The sequence below is a fragment of the Dermacentor variabilis genome, chromosome 7 (genome assembly GCF_050947875.1).
Source record: "Dermacentor variabilis isolate Ectoservices chromosome 7, ASM5094787v1, whole genome shotgun sequence".
Taxonomy (NCBI): Eukaryota; Metazoa; Arthropoda; class Arachnida; order Ixodida; family Ixodidae; genus Dermacentor; species Dermacentor variabilis.
In genome coordinates, this window is record NC_134574.1 from 82836039 (window position 1) to 82853397 (window position 17359).

At 46.9% G+C, this 17359-nt stretch overlaps 1 protein-coding gene across 5 annotated transcripts in view; it reads right to left on the reverse strand.

The window, feature by feature from the left end:
• Positions 1-17359, reverse strand: part of LOC142587575 (uncharacterized) — a 148990-nt gene that overhangs the window by 33415 nt on the left and 98216 nt on the right. For all 5 annotated transcript variants that reach the window (XM_075698689.1, XM_075698688.1, XM_075698687.1 and 2 more), the window contains 2 exons: positions 11178-11326; positions 11056-11117 (listed from right to left, as the gene is read on the reverse strand). In XM_075698689.1, the coding sequence (XP_075554804.1) occupies positions 11056-11117; positions 11178-11326 (211 nt within the window). The remainder of the gene's footprint in view (positions 1-11055; positions 11118-11177; positions 11327-17359) is intronic.

The following is a 17359-nucleotide window of genomic DNA, read 5'->3' on the forward strand; positions in this document are numbered from 1 at the left end:
AAAGATAAACTAATGTAAAAGCTAATTGTTTTGGTCCATTCAGCAGGACATATATTTTTTGATCAGGCTATTGCAAGCAAAAGTCATCGCCACCTGCTCCCTTTCCCCAAGGCTCAAAACAATTTTAAGCCGAATTGCCACTCGTGATGAAGTGCGCTCAACAGACTAAATTGTTTTGTCTGAAAGTAGGCTGCATTAATATGACAGACCAGGAAAATACTCATGAATGCTCCGCAGGCTTGAGCTATTCGTTGGGAAGTACTATTCTGTATGAAGCAGGAAGCAAAGCTTTATAAAGAAGTAAGATGACGTGTTTATCACTGAGCCACCAGTAAAATATCAAAAAGTAAGCAGCAAGTAAGCGCAAGCATGACCTGAACGTGTTATTCTGGAACCTAAGCCTGGGGCATGCTAATTCGTCAAGATGCAACCCTGTGTGCACTAGATATATGTACAAACAATTTTTCGTAGACAATGTGGTCACCTGTCTTGCACATCACACAAACTGCTATGTTTCCTAAAGTAATGTATTCTTGGATAATATATTAGATAGGATAAATCACTTTGAGGCACTCGCTTCCGTGCATTTTTCCTATAAACTGATACAGCATTATACTCGCGGACAACTTTCTGTGGCTATGAAGCAAAAGCTACACAGGCAAAGCGCGCACAGGTGAAAGCGCTGCTGAAAAGAGTCCCGCGTTTTAATGCATTTTAGTTTAGGCTGTGTAAGCGCAAACATGAAAACCTTATTAGCAACACTTAAATAAGACACAACACACAACTGAGTGCAAAAGTTGGCTTGCTTTACGGTTATTCCCTTTCGTGTGTGGGCAAAGATAAAACCGTCACACGCGGAAGCGACGTCAATTCAGCGTCTGTTCCATAGCGTCTGTTCGACGCGCCCGTAGCTTTACATTCACAGCCAAGGAAATTTGCCCGCGAGCATAGCGAAACATTCTTGAACTAATTTAAAATATTGCATACGAGATTTTAATTACTGAGTTGATTGTAGTTCTTATGCAATCGTTTATCATTGCAAACGATACAGTACTGCTGTACTTGCGTTTGATGATGAATGTGTTGAACGAAAGCTCCTGGTAGTTAGACATTCGATAAAAAGTAACTCAAGTATAGTGGTCAGGATGGTGATGATGATGGTGATGAGAAACGTTTATTTGATCTATTTTGCAGTGATTTTTGCGGCTTCAGATGGAGTCTTCCATCTTCTCTCCAGGGTCGGTTCCCCTAGTCCAGGGCTCCGCTGAGGGTAGCTGCCCTGCGTCCACGCCTTACTAGTCCTTGTTGGACTTTCAGCATGTCGCTGGATAGTATCCTCTCCCACTGTTCCGCACTCGGGTTCTTATTGTGGCTAGCCCATCTGTTTTCTGGCAAGCCCATGTGGTATGGTATAGGATTGGTTTGTCTCCACACCATGGGCACTTGCTCTCGTACTGCGTGGCGTAGATCTTGCTTAGCATGTTTAGGCACGGGAATGTTCCCGTTTGTAGCTGTCGCCATGCTACGGCGTCTTCTCTATTTAGTTGTTTGTGAGGGGGGGGGGGTATTTTCGTCTGATGCCTATGTAGTAGTTTAGTATCTCTGGATAGGTTTGGGCTACCGGCTCGGGTTCCTCAGCGGGGTCGGGATTGTTGGATGCTCGGTTTGTTGCGTGCCCTCGAGCTGTCCTATCCGCTTCCTGATTTCACGTAATGTCGGTATGTCCCGGCACCCAAACTGTCGTGTGTTTGGCCTGGTTTTTGACGGTTTTGCCACTTGAACGGAGGATGCGGAGCGCGCTGTGGCTAATTCTGCCGTTTAGGTAGTTGCGGCATGCTGCTTGTGAGTCTGTAAGTATGGTTAAGGACTTGTTGGATCGCTAGCCCTACGCTGCCGCTAGAGCCACGGCTGCCTCTTCGGCCTCAACTACCGTACAGTTCTGAATTGATGCGCTGGTGATTTCTTTCAGGTCCGAGTTGATCACCGTTGCGACTTTGCTTTTCTTGTGGTTTCTGTCCTCAGTGCAGGTAGCGGCGTCTACGTACACTGTGTCGTGTCAAGTTGCCAGTGTTCTTTGTACATACTCTGCTCTTGCTTGTCTTCGTGCCATGTGTAGGTTCGGGTCCATATTGCTGGGTATCGGTGCTACTTTGATGGTGTTTCTGTATTCGTCCAGTATCGTCTCCGTGCTTTGTGTCTCCTTTATGGTAGCTTCACCGCCGTATCTGCTCAGGAGTCTTCTGCCCGTTGCCGATAGCTTTAGTCTTTACATTTGCGCGATTATCTGGGCTTCTTGGAGCTCCTCGAGACTGTTGTGTAGCCCCAGGGCCAGGAGTTTGTCGGTCGATGTTGACTGCGGTAGGTGGAGCGCCGTCTTGAGGGCTTTCCCCAGGATTGCGTCCGCTTGTGTGCATTTCGTGCTTCGTACAGTGGTAGTACGGGAGGCTGTACGTCACTCTACTGACCACCAGGCTTCTGACCAGTTTGAGTGTGTCTCCTTCCTTGATGCCGTGTCTTTTCCGCGGGACCCGCGTTATCATGCGGGCCACTTGGTTGGCTGCAGTTTTAAGTAGTGTTAGGGTGTGGGTACATCGTTGGTTCGATTGTATCCACATTTCTAATATCCTGATGAGCGTCTTCTCCGGGATTGATTGGCTGTCTCTCGAGGTGGATGTTCAACTTCATGTTTACTTCCTCTTGGACGGTGCGATTCTTCTTGCCTCGCCATACTCTTAGGAGCCCGGACTACCCCGTTGAGCAGGCTAGACCTCTTGCCTTGACATATTCCTCTACGCATGTCGTAGTTTCTTGTAATCTTTCTTCCTTTTCCCTGAGTGAGCCTTTGGTGACCCATACAGTGATAGCGTCGGCGTACATGGTGTGGCGTACGCCGTCGATTTGGTCTAGTTGTTGGGCCAGTCCAATCATGGCAACATTGAACAGGATGGGTGAGATTACCGATACATGCGGTGTGCCTTTGTTTGGGGTGTTGAACTTTTCGGATCTCAGCTCAACCAGGCCGATGTTGGCGCACAGTTTAAGGCGCCGGCTACTTCTGATCTCTTGAGTGGCTCCGGCATACATCGTACAGGGTTCAAGGTTACATATCAAATAGCCTTTTCACACATGCACCAGGACTTGTCACTCAACGTCTCCAAAGGAAGACTATGACGTAAGGAACACATGGTACATACAATATACAATGTAAATGTCTCCACACTTATGTAGATGAAAGTCTCAAAAGTACAAAAGATATTGTCGCCTAATAACACATTGTCTAGTGAGCGGGTGGTACATACATCGTGTAAATGCATTATCACATACAGTCACAGCAGAACAGTGAACATAACATAATTCACAAAAAGATGGATATATACAGTGACAATGAAATGAACGCAACAATGAAAGCGCTAATAACGTCCAGCAATGCCGCTGTCTACAAGACAAGTCTTTAGTGCTTTTAAAGCACTCTTCTGTAAGGCCGTTGTTGGCCAAGGGCCCAAAAGTTTCCTTAAACTGAAAGGTCTGCGGTCTATTTTAATTAGCGCTGATTTAAGTCGGCTTCTTGGTGTGTCGTGATGTGGGCAATCTAGAAGGAGGTGATATATATCTTCGTCTACAAATCCACAATCACATTCGGGGGTTTCCGCACGGCCGATTCTGTGTAAGCAATGCTTTGTGCAGGCAGTGCCTAGCCTTAATCGATGAATAAGGGTTTCCATAGTTCTATCTTATGACAATGAAAATTTGAATTCACAAAATGGATCAATATGATATAAGTCCGAGCTCTTAAAATTCTGGTCAAACCAAGTGTTTCTACACAGTTTGAGAGACGTTGTCCTTATAATGTAGCGTAATTCATCCTTTGATATTGGGAGCGGAGCCGTATCATCTTTGAGGTGCGCTTGTCGTGCTGCTTCATCGGCTGCTGTGTAGCCAGGAATGTCGCAATGCCCTGGTATCCAGTGGAATGCTATTGAATGTTTCGCTTCGCTTGCCTTTGTGAGGTTTTTAAGTGTTTCATATATTATACTGTCACTGAATGTTTTCCCCTTTGTGTTGCAGAGTAATGTTAGAGCCGCCTGTGAATCGCGTTGCTGTTCTGTTGGACAAAAATGCCTTGACCTAGCTGTGTATTTTGATGCCGCAATTAAGGTTTTCTAGTCCTGTCAGGATGGCTTCGTGGCTTATGTTGTCAAAGGCGCCTTTGAGGTCCAGTGCCATGATGATGTGCTCTCTGTTGAGCGAAATATTTCTCAGTACCTCTTCTCTGATTTGCAGGAGTACATCTTGGGTCGAGAGCCTGGCTCTGAAACCAAACATGCTGTGAGGCTACAGCTCATTTTCTTCCATATGATTTTGTAGCCTCCTCGTAACCACTTTCTCATAGATCTTGCCTAGTCATGACGTAATGGAGATTGGTCTGAGGTTTTCCACTTGAAGTTTCTTGCCGGGTTTCAGGATTATGCTGACTTCCGCGTGTTTCCATTCTTCTGGTACTGTTCCCGCTTGCCAGTGTCCATTGAGGTATTCGGTTAGCTTTTCAACTAGCTCGACTCCAAGGTTGCGGGTGAGCGCGTTTTTGATCTTGTCCGCACCTGCGGCTGTGTTCTTTGTTGCGCTTCTTATCGCCGCGTACACCTCTTGCCGGGTGATGGGTCTATCCAGCCTTCCATTTTCTTCTCCTTTGTAGCGCTCTGTGTAGGCTGTTGGGTCGCCGTCACCGTAGCCCTTTTTGCGTACTTTGTCCAACAGTTCCGAGTCTGTACCCTCGTACTGCTGCACCAGTCGGTATATGACTTCGTTGTTTTCGGTCTTTGATTTTGCCGGATCTAGGAGTGCCTTGAGTATGCGCCATGTTTTTGCAGTGCTCAATGTTCCGTTTAAAGAGTCACTAAATTGCTGCCAATTTTGCTTCGCTAGCTGCGCCACGTACTCTTCTGCCTTTTTCGTGATTTCCGCGATCTTTAGCTTGAGCTTTCTGTTATATTTCTTTCTTTTCCACCTTTTTGTTAGCCCCCTTCTGGCTTCCCATAGTCTGAGAAGTCTAGAGTCCACGTCCGGCGTCTGCGGCGTACGCTCAATTTCTTTGGTGAATTTGCGTTGTGTTTCTTTGAGCAAGTTGCCCCAGTCTGTTATAGATTCGATGCTTTTTATTGTATCGCCACATGCTTCTCTGAACGCTTTCCAGTCCGTTACGTTTGCTTTCCCTATCTGTCGTCTAATTTTATCTGCTATTGTGATTTGCGTCTTTAGGATATAGTGGTCGCTACCTAGGTTTTCCATTAGGTTGTGCCACTCCGCTTGCCTTGTTCTTCTGACGAACGTGAGATCGGGGAAGGTGTCCTTGTTTACGCTGTTCCCGATTCTCGTAGGAGTATCGGCTTCCGTGATGAGTTCACACTCGATATTGGCAGCTACCTCGGTTACCGCTCTTCCCTTTTGATCCGTTCTCGTGTATCCCCAGCTCTCCTCTCTGGCGTTGAAATCTCCCAGTACGACTAGTGCATTTCCTTTAGCCAGCATGTCTGCTCCTTTGAACAGCGCGTCGAATTTCGCCTTACTTTGTCTCGGGGGGCTGTTCATATTTACGTTGAATATGCTTCCTCCCTTCCTTTTCTTTTTTGGTATGATCTCGACTATTACGTCCTCTACGTCTGTGTCGGCTGTCCTGTCATGGCTTATGGCGATGAGGGTTTTGTTGACTAGGATTGCCGTTCTTCCCCCTTCCTCCGGATTCCTGTAGCACGTGTGGCCCTGTAGTGTTGGGGTAATCCCTGTTTCTTGTAGAGCTAGTACGTCGGGTGGAGTTAGTTGTGTGTTGATGTACTGTTGTAGTAGTGCTTGTTTTCTTCTATATCCTCTGCAGTTCCACTGCCATATTTCTAGTTTTCTTCTGTTTTAGTTCTTTTGGTTGTACTGTTCATGCTTAAATTTCGGGGTCGTCGTCTCTCGTACCGTAGTTTTCTAACGCCGGGCGTCTCTGGTTGAACTTGTCTTTGACGCCTGCGGTAATTTTCTGTTTTCGTAGGGTGCGGATTTCTGTTTTCTGCATGGTTATCTGCTGTTCCATTCTTTGCATAGCTTGCTGTATTTCTGCTATAAACTTGGTGAGGTTAGCCTGAGTCATTTCAGTAGGTTGACTTTGGGGGGGGGGGTGTTGATGGCATCGTGGGAGCGCTACCGGACCTGAGGTCCTGTACTTCCTGCATTAGTCTATTGATTTTTACGTCCTGCTCTTCGCGCGCTCTACGGGTAATTTCACACTTGTTTCACACTCCACACTTGTTAGATTATATAGGGTGATTACAAAAGCTGCCGACTCCTGACCACTATAAATTAGCCGTATAGTGGTCAGGAGTCGGCAGCTTTTATAATCACCCTATATAATCTAACAAGTTGTGAGTGTTGAGGCTTCACCGAACCGTTGCAATATACTGCACTGTTGTACGAGCAAGAAGCGGTATTCTTCGCTACTTGCATAGCTTTCTTATGGGTTGAACGCGTTCTAGCACTACAGCTTGGGAAATGATAAAGCTGACCTACTCCCATTTCAAAACCCCATGTCAGCCATATGCGCGAAAGCTTATACCTATAACTAAATGCATTCAAAGAGGCAACAATATTTGCTGAAAACACAAGATTGATTTACCCTCTGGGATAAATTTGGGATTCTAATGCATAGGCAAACAATCTGTTCCCACTGTCATAACAAAAGCACCGAGTGTTGTGAAAAATGTAAAACAAGAGTTCGAAAAAAAACCTTCAATCTTCTACCGCCAATAAGGAGTGCATTTGCCAAGTTCCCTATATGTAGGGGCCCTATAACGTGAAATTATTCCAATACGTTTTTATTTCAATCTCCTTACGTCAAATTTGCGTAACCGCCGACGCAAGCATTGGGTGGTGACCCGCATGGTTGTCTGAACAGACTAACCAAACGCTCTCTTAGTTTATAGAAGGTCACCTTCCTTGGTAAATGAATAACATGACTAGATTGAGCTGTTTTTCGTTCGTAATTGGCTGCCAGGAGGCGAGGAGCAGGCTCAAGTGGAGAGGGCGTAGATGGGACCGAGCTGCAGCGTAACGAAAGTAGATAACCGAATGAAGAGGGCGACGCCGGGGTCTCCGATTTGTGCGCTTCCCTTAGTTATATTGTGGTGGCTGGTCGAAAATTGCGGCGGCATGCAACGGAAGCTCAAGAAAAACTCTAAAACAGATGCTCAGCAAAGAAGAGTTGGCAGAAGGAGATCGTAAACCTGCTGAAAGTGCTGGAAAACGTTATACGCCGCGCAACAAGCTTTAATATACGCAAATAAATTCATGCTCTCCAGCAGGTTCTAGTAGCGAGTGCCTGAGCTATCGGTGGCAGCCATCTTTTATTCTTTTCGGAACGGGACAGCCCGCGGCTATGCAAAGGAAAATTCAGTTTTGTTCGCCATAATAATGCATCTTTAACGCGTACACGTCACTTTGACGCGGTTGGCTGTTGCAGTTTTGTGACGTCACGTGACACGCAGGTGAAGTAGGTGCAGCCCGAAAACTTTTCCCAATAGCCTAGGGCTAATGACCAATGGGAGTCGAACCAGAAATAACTATTTTTCTTTTGTTCGGTCAAATCATGCATAATCAGTGGGTACACGTCATATCAGATGGGGAGCTATCCGGGTTTTCGTGATGTCGCGTGACAGAAAAGCGAAGTGGGGGCGGTCCAAAACAGTTTGGACCAATCGCGGAGGGCTTATTGCCGAATTTTAATAGAAAAGTTTGGAATAGTTTTATGTTATCGCGCCCTAGGACGGCTCAAAAACAACATATACACAAAAATCATATATATATATATATATATATATATATATATATATATATATATATATATATATATATATATATAGAGAGAGAGAGAGAGAGAGAGAGAGAGAGAGAGAGAGAGAGAGATAGATAGATAGTACACAAAAATACGGAATATTTTTTTTTCAATAAACTAGTGATACTACATTCCGGAGCTTCTGAAACGCTTTTTACCACACAATATTTTAGAATTCTTGTCAAAGTTTAGGCATATATTGGTTAAGAACATAGGGGAAAGAAATAGGCCGCCTGCGGTTTGAATTCTCGTCCGGGTCCGCCCCGTACTTGTAACGCACTCCACCTGCCCCTTCCCGTCTGCTTTCAGAAAGCGCGTGCATGAGTCCTACGCCCGTCCTTAACGCTGCCACGAGAACACAAGTTCCCCAATTTGGACTGTAGACTGTCGCCACATTTCAATCCCCATCAAAAATATTTTCGTTTTCTCACTATTCGTGCCTCCGCGCAGAGCTGGAGGCAGGATTAGCAGCAGCGTGGAGGAAAGCGTGCTACAAAGCGCAAAATCCGGGCGCATGAGCGTAGTGTATGCCATGTTCGCTTTTCCTTTTCAGCTTTGCGAGAAAGCTAGACGCGACGGCTATGTGTGCTATGGTGCCTGTTCCCGCAATTGAGCATCATGCCAAATCTCTCAAGTTTAGAAGGTTCGCCCAATCCTCTCTCGACCTGTCCGGTTTTGTCTGCGTATAGCGTTGGCGCTATACAGCCGAGGGCTGTCGACTATTACCCTATCTCCAGGCTCAGCCGCTCAAGCAAGGGAGCTGAGCCTAGATACATTGTCATTCTACAGATGCCCGGCCCGGAGACAGTATGAAGAAAGAAAGGTGATCACCTGTTTCGCTTGGTGGGATTTTGCGCATTTTGCCGCAGTTACTGCCAGGCATGTAATCGCTACGATGCAAAACGCACCGCCGAATCAAATCAGTGGAATTACATTTCTCTAAGCATTTCACAAAAGCTTCGCTTCAGAAATGGTGTGGTGAGAACTGCATAATTGTCGCTTCTAACAACCTGTCCTGATTTGCCCAGCGACATACCATCGATCTTCATGTTGACGATATGTTAGACTTCTAGTTTATAAACTAGGTATTCATGAAAAGTATTTAGGGCCCCTTTCATAGAGCTGAGAGACGGAGTAGCAGTGGTGGTGCTAGGTAATTAGGTTTTACACTTTGGTCCCGGTAACTTTGGCTTTCAGTATTTGGTTCTTTACAAAGTGCATGCTCAATAATATTTCTATAATCTGCATAAAAAGTTGTATAAAGTAGCTACGCAAATATTAGGAAACCCTTTGTTGACATTTATGTGATCTAAACACCACTGGACCACATTTCAGTGACCACATTAGTGTTTTTTAAATGGCAACACAAACAAGGCCACACATTCCGTTGCCAGAACTGACGTCTGCATGCCAAGCAACTCACCCAACAGCACCATCAAGAACGGCAGCGCGCTTTTCAAGAGGTTTTCGGATTTACAACCTGCAACTGGCGAGTTGCCATGCTGATTACAAAACGTACGTTAAGCTGTTCGCTGCTACGAGTTTCCCGCCTAGCTTTCAAACCTCTTGTGGCTTCTGCTACCAGCGTGCGCCCTCGTCATTCGTGTTGGCTCGCTGATTTTTGCTGTGTCCTGAGGCGCTATAACGTAAAACTATTCCAAACTTTTCTATTCCAATTCTGCTATCAGCTATCCACGATTGGTCAAAAACCTTTTCGACCACCCCCACTTCACCTGTCTGTCACGCGACGTCACGAAAACCGCGATACCTTCCCATCTGATATGATGTGTACACACTGATTATGCATGATTTGACAGAAAAAAGAAAAACAGTTATTTCTGATTCGACCCCTTTTCGCCATTAGCTCACGGCTATTGGTAAAAGTTTTCGGGCTGCACCCACTTCACCTGCCTGCCGCGCAACGTCACAGAACCGCAAGAAATCACCGCGTCAAAGTGACGTGTACGCGAGAAAGATACAATAATATGCCGAACAAAACTGAATTTTCTTCGGAATAGCCGCAGGCTGCCCCGTTCCGAAAGGAATAGAAGTTGGCTGCCGCCGATCGCTCAGACGCTGGCTCCTCGCACCTGCCGGAGAGCATGGGTGTATTTGCGTATAATAAGCCTTCCTGCGTGGCCGTGTAACGTTTTCGAGCACTTTCGGCACGTTTACCTCCTCATTCTGCCAACTCTTCTTTGCTGAGGGTCCGTTTTAGCGTCATTCTTCAGCTTCCGTTGCATGCCGCCGCGATTTTCGACCAGCCACCGCAAGTTAGTTAAGGGAAAGCCGACCAATCGTAGACGCCGGCACCACCCTCTTCATCCGGTAATCGACTTTCAGTGCAGTGGCTCGGCCCCATCGAATCCCTCTCCACTTGAGCGTTCTCCTCGCCTTTTGTCAGCCAATTAGATACGACAAGCCGCTCAGTGTAGGCAATGTTATTCGTTTTCGAAGCAAACAAAAGTGACCTCCTACGTACGAGGAGAGCGTTTGATTGGTCTGTTCAGACAACCCCGCGGGTGACCGCCCGGTGCTTGCGTTGGTTGTTATGCAAATCTGACGTCGGGAGATTGGAACGCATGGCTACTTGTTTAGCAATTACACAAACTTGTTCTTGAGCAAGTCTCCTCTTACCTAAAGAAATTATGTAGCGACAACCCCACAGATTAGGAAGGCCGAAGTGAATCCCCTTTCTTGAGTTCCTCATGTTAGCGCTGTGGTATGGCACTCGAAAGAATTGTTTTGAGAGTGTGTAAATGCAAGCCATCAAAGACGGCATTGACGAGGGCTGATCGGTATCGACAGCGAGCAAGTAAGGTATTTGCATGAGTTTGCGTACGCCGCAGCCTTTAGAAAGCAGGGCTATTCTTTTCCCTTGAATAATATTTCATGTTTTTCTGTTGAATAATTTTGGCATAACACTCCCGGCTCATTGTATGACTACGAAACTGTCTAGTCATCTTTTGAAAAGTTTCAACTTCACCAAATTATATACGACCATTGCGGTTGTTCGCGCTGACGGTACATAACAAACAGCTGCAGCAATATGGAAGCACTTTTTAGAATGTATTTATCGCAATTGTACTTTCTCTGAGAACATCAATTCTGTGGTAGCGAGCCCACAGAGCACAAATAGGAGGTGCACGCGGGCTATTAAAAGGAGATGTTATCACTTTCTGTATTACCTTTTTCATAGGCGTACATGTCTTCTGGTTTTTCAAAATCTCCCACCATATGGCTAAGAAACCTGTAAATAAAGTAATGAGGTAAGTGCCAATTTTTAAGGTGTTGTGCAAATTAAGAGTACTTCATTTGTTTTCCGTGGAGCATATGATAGGAGGAATGAGTGTAGGTTATTGTACTGTTGGCGATCTGTAGAATTTGGTCCACTTCGCAAAAGTCGCCGCCACCTACGGTTGTAGTATGCGTCCATATGGGCAGCGTCGTGGACAAAAACTGAAAGAAGAGTAAATGTATAATTATAACTGATGTAACTTTTTATTCTTTTTTAGGAGTGCATACTTACAAATTTATGCTAATATGCACCATTATGACAGCCCAGCTGTACGAGATCCGTAGCGTTTATTTATATGCGCATATGCAGGCAACATACAGTGGCTCAACAGACAGGGCCTTGCCACAAGCAGTAACGATCACATTGCTTCTAGGAGTAGCGATTACTAAGAATATCTATAGTGACAGCCTGTATTCTAGAATGTTTACAATGTTTAGTGTTTAATTTTGTACGTTGCCTGCCGTTCGGATTAGTGGGTATTTTGGTGGTCATCTTCAACAGCGGGCATAAGAAAGTACGTTAGTGGGACTGGTTTTGGTTTAGCCAGAGCCGCGACTAGCCTCGATAGCTAAAGCGTGCAGCTATGTTTTGTGTACATGCGATAAATTTTTTTTCGGAAATGAAGAAGAAAATAATTAAGGGAAGCGCTGAAACTTCCATAATTGAAAACTGTCCTAAATCTAGTTTCATCACTTTTGGCTGCAGAAGCATAGCTTTAATATTATAATAAGGAGTTGAACGCGCCTGAAACAGCTCAATAAATTGCATCATATTTGTTTTTACAGATCTGCGTCGCAGGACAAGCTGTTAAAAATCAGAATGTTTTTCGCATTGTTAGGCTAAATTAGGGGTAATGCTTCAAAGTTTAGGCATTCAAATAATACAAGTTTGCCTTTACCCAAGTTTGCAAAACCTTAGCATGATCCGTAAGAAACCTATTGTGGCCGCTTATGTCAATTCAAGAACGCTAATATGCCTAGTCTTCATTTCTTGTCATCTGCTGTAGAAGCGTTGGTTCAAATTTGTGCTGAAAATATTGCCTATAAAAGCTTTTACTAAGTTACCTCAAACATTCAGTGCTTGCTAAAATAGATATATATTCGGGTGATGTTATGTCTTAAAAGTATTTGTGAAACACCGGCTTCCATAAGTTAAGTTCGACATCGCAGAACCGAGAAAATAAAAGAACATATTAAAAGATTTCCTGGATGTATTCCGTTTAATACTGTTACCGTAGAAGCCTTAGTCTCAATTGCCAATGCGAAGATAGGCAATTCAGCAAAGTGTAAAATAAAATACAACTTTGAGCTTATTCCCATTACAAGGAACCCAGTGAAACGTCGTCACATGACCTTAAAGAAGGCGCCATGTTCGGTGGAACTTAGTACCAATATAGCACGCAGTCCGCTCAAACGATCATGATTACGATTGGGTGTCACTGGCGCAAGGGCGATGTGTTGCCCAAGAGTGCCCATCCGTTAAAAAGGAGCAGTGTGCATGATGCTCAAGTCACGTGAAATCCTGTCATCAGACCGCCACTAAACTTTAGAGTACAGTGAAATGAGCGCCGCTGCCAAATGACGGGAGGGGCCGAGATGTTCAACGCCGTTTCTGAGCGTAATCACTGGGAGCTCTCAAAAATGGTGTTCTAGTGCACAAGGACAGTCAGCATATGACTGTACCTGGTAAACTTTGTGTCTTTGGTCTGGCAACGGAGAAATGAATATTCCCGTGCTTCAAGACACGGCACCAGTCGCGGTAGCCCCGTAGCTATAATGCTGGAGTGGGGATTTGAACCAGGCCACGGCACTATCATATATATGTGGATGAAATTAAAAACGCTCGTGTACTTAGGTTTACGGGCACGGTAAAGAACTGGGAGCTTGTTAAAATCATCTGGACTGTCCGACTAGGCTGTGCCTCATAATAAGTTCGTGGAATGTTTCACCCGTAAAACTCCACAATATGACGTTTCGCCGAAAAGTGCTCATCATCGGTGCATTAGTCTGAATGTTCTATGTGGTTTTATTTCAGTACCGATCACTGCTGCTCCAAGACAAAGTACCTTTAGGAAGAAGCCACGTTAATATATATATATATATATATATATATATATATATATATATATATATATATATATATATATATATATTGTGATGAAGACGATCGGCAGGCTGAAAAGCCCCGCTGCCATCGCGTGGCACGTACCCAGTTCGTTCGCTGGCTGCGCCCTACCTGCTGGTGCGGAGTTTGTCGCTGCTGCTCTACGAGCAGAATAAACCCCCCTTTACAATTGGTGGAGCTGCTGGGTACAACCGGAATTCTGGAACTTTGTAATCGGACACTGCAGCCCGTCTTCATAATGCCGGAAGAAGGACCACCACAACCACAACCCGCTGCCCCGGTGACTACCGTGGTCTGCCCCGGCCCGTTGCGACAACGCGACCCACCCATTTTGAGTGGTACCGAAGACCATGACGTAGAAGACTGGCTCGCTGACTACGACCGGGTGAGCATCCACAACTACTGGGACGACACCAAAAAACTTAATTACGCGTCATTTTATTTGAGCGGTGTCGCTAGCATGTGGCACCGCAACCACGAACGTGATCTGACGACGTGGACGGCCTTCAAGACTAACGTGACAAAGGTATTTGGGCGCCCCGCAGTCCGCAAGCTTCCCGCCGAGCAACGTTTGCGTGGCCATGCGCAGCAGTGCGGGGCGACATTTACCAGCTATATAGAAGATGTTGTCGACCTCTGCAACCGGGTTGACTTCGCAATGGCTGATGCCGAGAAGATCTGCCATATCTTAAAAGGCATTGAAGACGACGCCTTCCAGATGCTGTTGGCGAAAAATCCCTCGACAGTCTCTGAACTCGTCAGTCTGTGTCAAAGCTTCGACGAACTGCGCAAACAACGCCTAGCCACCCGCCAATCTACACTTCAGGCCACTTCAATGTCGAAATTGGCTGCTGCCCCGGACAACACTTCGCTGCTGCTACAGATCAAGGAGTTCGTCCGTGAAGAGGTGGCTCATCAGCTTTCCTTGATTCCACTTGCACACGGCCAGCCGAGTACTCCATTGGCGCTCGCTCTCCGATCTGTTATCAAGGAGCAGGACCACATTTCGCCTTCTTTTCAGCAGGCTCCGACGGCCGCTGCCCTGACGTACGCCGAAGTCGCGATGAGGCCTGCGCCACAGACCTACGGCCCCCTTTGCCCACCTTTGCGCCCACGCGTATCCCCTCCAGCACGTGCACTGGTGCACTATGCACTACGTCAAGACCATTGGCGCACGGAAGACAATCGTCCGATTTGTTCTTATTGTGGCCGTGCTGGACACGTTGCACGTCACTGTCGCCTGCTTGCACCAAACGTCCCGAACAATGTGCGTCCGTGTGCGCCACGTTTCCAACAACGCCGCAACTATTCGGCCGCCTTTGAATCTCCTTCTGCCGTCGACACCGCATTCTTCGCCGCTCGCCGTTCACCTTCTCCTCGCCGCCGCTCGCTTTCCCGCATGCGCTGGCGGCGGAGCCCTTTGCGCCAGGAAAATTAAATATCGCAGTTCAGGACGCGAGAACTGCGGTGGCAGCGAAATGTATATGGCCTCACACTTCCCCGAAGAAGGTTATTGAAGTCGCAATAGAAGGAACATTGACGCTAGCACTTGTCGACACCGGCGCTGCACTTTCAGCGATAGATGCCCGTATTTGCCTCAAGATAGAAAAAGTGACGACGCCGCTTTCTGGACTGTCTCTTCGAACCACCAACGCGCAGCACGTCGAGCCACCCGGCGCCTGCACTACTCTTGTCGTAATTCAGGAGGTCCTCTATATCACGGAATTCATCGTGTTGCCATCATGTTCACACGACGTCATATTAGGTTGGGACTTTCTCTCCACACATCATGTGATCACTGACTGCGCCCGCGCTGAAATCGAGCTGTTTCAGTTTTCGACCGATATTATCACTGCCCATAAGGACCACTGTCGCAAAATCGCTGTTTAAGAATACACCGTTATACATGCCTGGTCTTCTACTCTTGTCAGTATCTCTTGCGAATCTGACGATGACGGCACAGCACTCTTCGCTCCGTCCGAACTCTTAGTTCGCCGCGGTTCACTACCACTGCCGTTCGCCGTCCTCGACTTCAAAGCTGGCGCCTCTATCATGTGCGTCTCAAACCCATCGGCTGAACCAATTACTTTACGCCGCCGTGAAAGCCTTGGCAGAGCAGAGCCACCGACCTCATCTTCAATATTTGACTCGATGGACGACTCCACTTATCTTGCTGCTCTCGAGGCATCGCCTCCTCAGTCACTGCCACGTTCTTTTACGCCAACAATTGCCAGTGGCCTTACGACGACGCAGCGCGTCGAACTTCTTCGCTTGCTCCAAGGCTTCTCTTCGTATTTTGACGGCCAAGCAACATCACTCGGCCGCACAACAACTGTTTCGCACACTATCGACACTGGGAGCCATGCATCAATTCGACAGAGCTCCTAACGAGTATTGGCGACTGAAAGACGCGTTATCAATGACCAGGTGAACGATATGCTCAATCGCGGTGTCATCCAGCCTTCTAGTAGTCCTTGGGCATCACCAGTCATCCTAGTTAAAAAGAAAGACGACACCATACGATTTTGCGTTGATAATCGAAGGCTTAACAAGATTACCCGAAAGGATGCATACCCGTTGCCACGTATTGACCACGCACTTCACTGTTTGCAAGGAGCGGAGTTTTTCCCTCCTTAGATCTCCACTCTGGTTAATGGCAGGTGCCCATGGCTGACGCTGACTGTTCGAAATCCGCGTTTGCAACACCAGACGGCTTTTATGAATTCACTGTAATGCCGTTCGGTCTGTGCAATGCACCCTCCACCTTCGCACGCATGATGGACAGCATCCTACGCGGCCTGAAGCGGCATACTTGCCTCTGCTACCTCGACGACGTTGTCGTCTTTTCTCCTCATTTTCCCACCCATCTTCGGCGTTTACATCAAGTTTTGACCTGTCTCCGGAATGCTGGTCTCCAGCTTAAATTAAAAAGGTGCCGATTTGCAGCTCGAAAACTCACTATATTAGGCCACGTTGTCGCCAAAGAAGACATTCTTTCTGATCCAGCTAAACTTCGCGCCGTATCCGAATTTCCGAAGCCCACTAACTTGAAAGCACTGCGCAGCTTCATTGGTCTATGCTCTTATTTTCGACGTTTCGTTCGTAATTTCGCTACTGTGATCGCACCACTAAACCGACTTCTCCAAGGCGACAATGAACTTTCTGCTTGGTCGCGAGCCTCTGATGATGCCTTTACGACTCTGCGTCACCTACTCACGTCTCCGCCAATCTTGCGCCACTTTGATCCAAGCGCACCTACAGAACTTCACACTGATGCAAGTGGTGTCGGTCTTGGTGCCGTGCTCGCACAACGCAAGAACACTAATGCCGAATACATAGTCGCCTATGGCAGTCGTGCCCTCACGAAACCTGAGGCCAATTACACAGTAACAGAAAAAGAGTGCCTGGCTATCGTATGGGCTCTTCGAAAATTTCGTCCATATCTCTACGGCCGACGCTTTGACGTGGTGACGGATCATCACGCTCTTTGCTGGTTGTCCAACCTAAAGGACCCGTCGGGCCACCTCGCTCGGTGGGCCCTCCGAATCCAGGAATATCCAGGAGCGATATCCGTGTCGTCTATCGCTCTGGGCTCAAACACGCTGACGCCGATGCCCTCTCGCGCTCTCCAATTATTTCAGACAGCAGCAATTCTACCGACAGACATGACATCTCACCATTTGACATCCTGTACATGGCATCGGAGCAACAAAAAGACCCATGGATTGTCATGATATTCGACTTCTTGTCAAATCCTCCGGCAACTTCGGCACCTCGAGCGTTACGCCGACAGGCGCAGCATGTCACAATCCGGGACGGACTTTTATACCGCCGCAACTACCACAACGATGGCCGAAAATGGCTCTTAGTAGTACCTCGCCACCTACGACAAGAGTTCTGCTCCGCTTTTCATTCTGACCCACAGTGTGGTCACGGCGGAGTGTGAAAAACTTACACACGGCTTCGCCTACAATATTATTGGCGAGGGATGTACACCTTCGTCCATAAATACGTACGCTCCTGCATTGCCTGCAAGCGACGCATATGTGTCCCGCATCTCTCCACCGCAC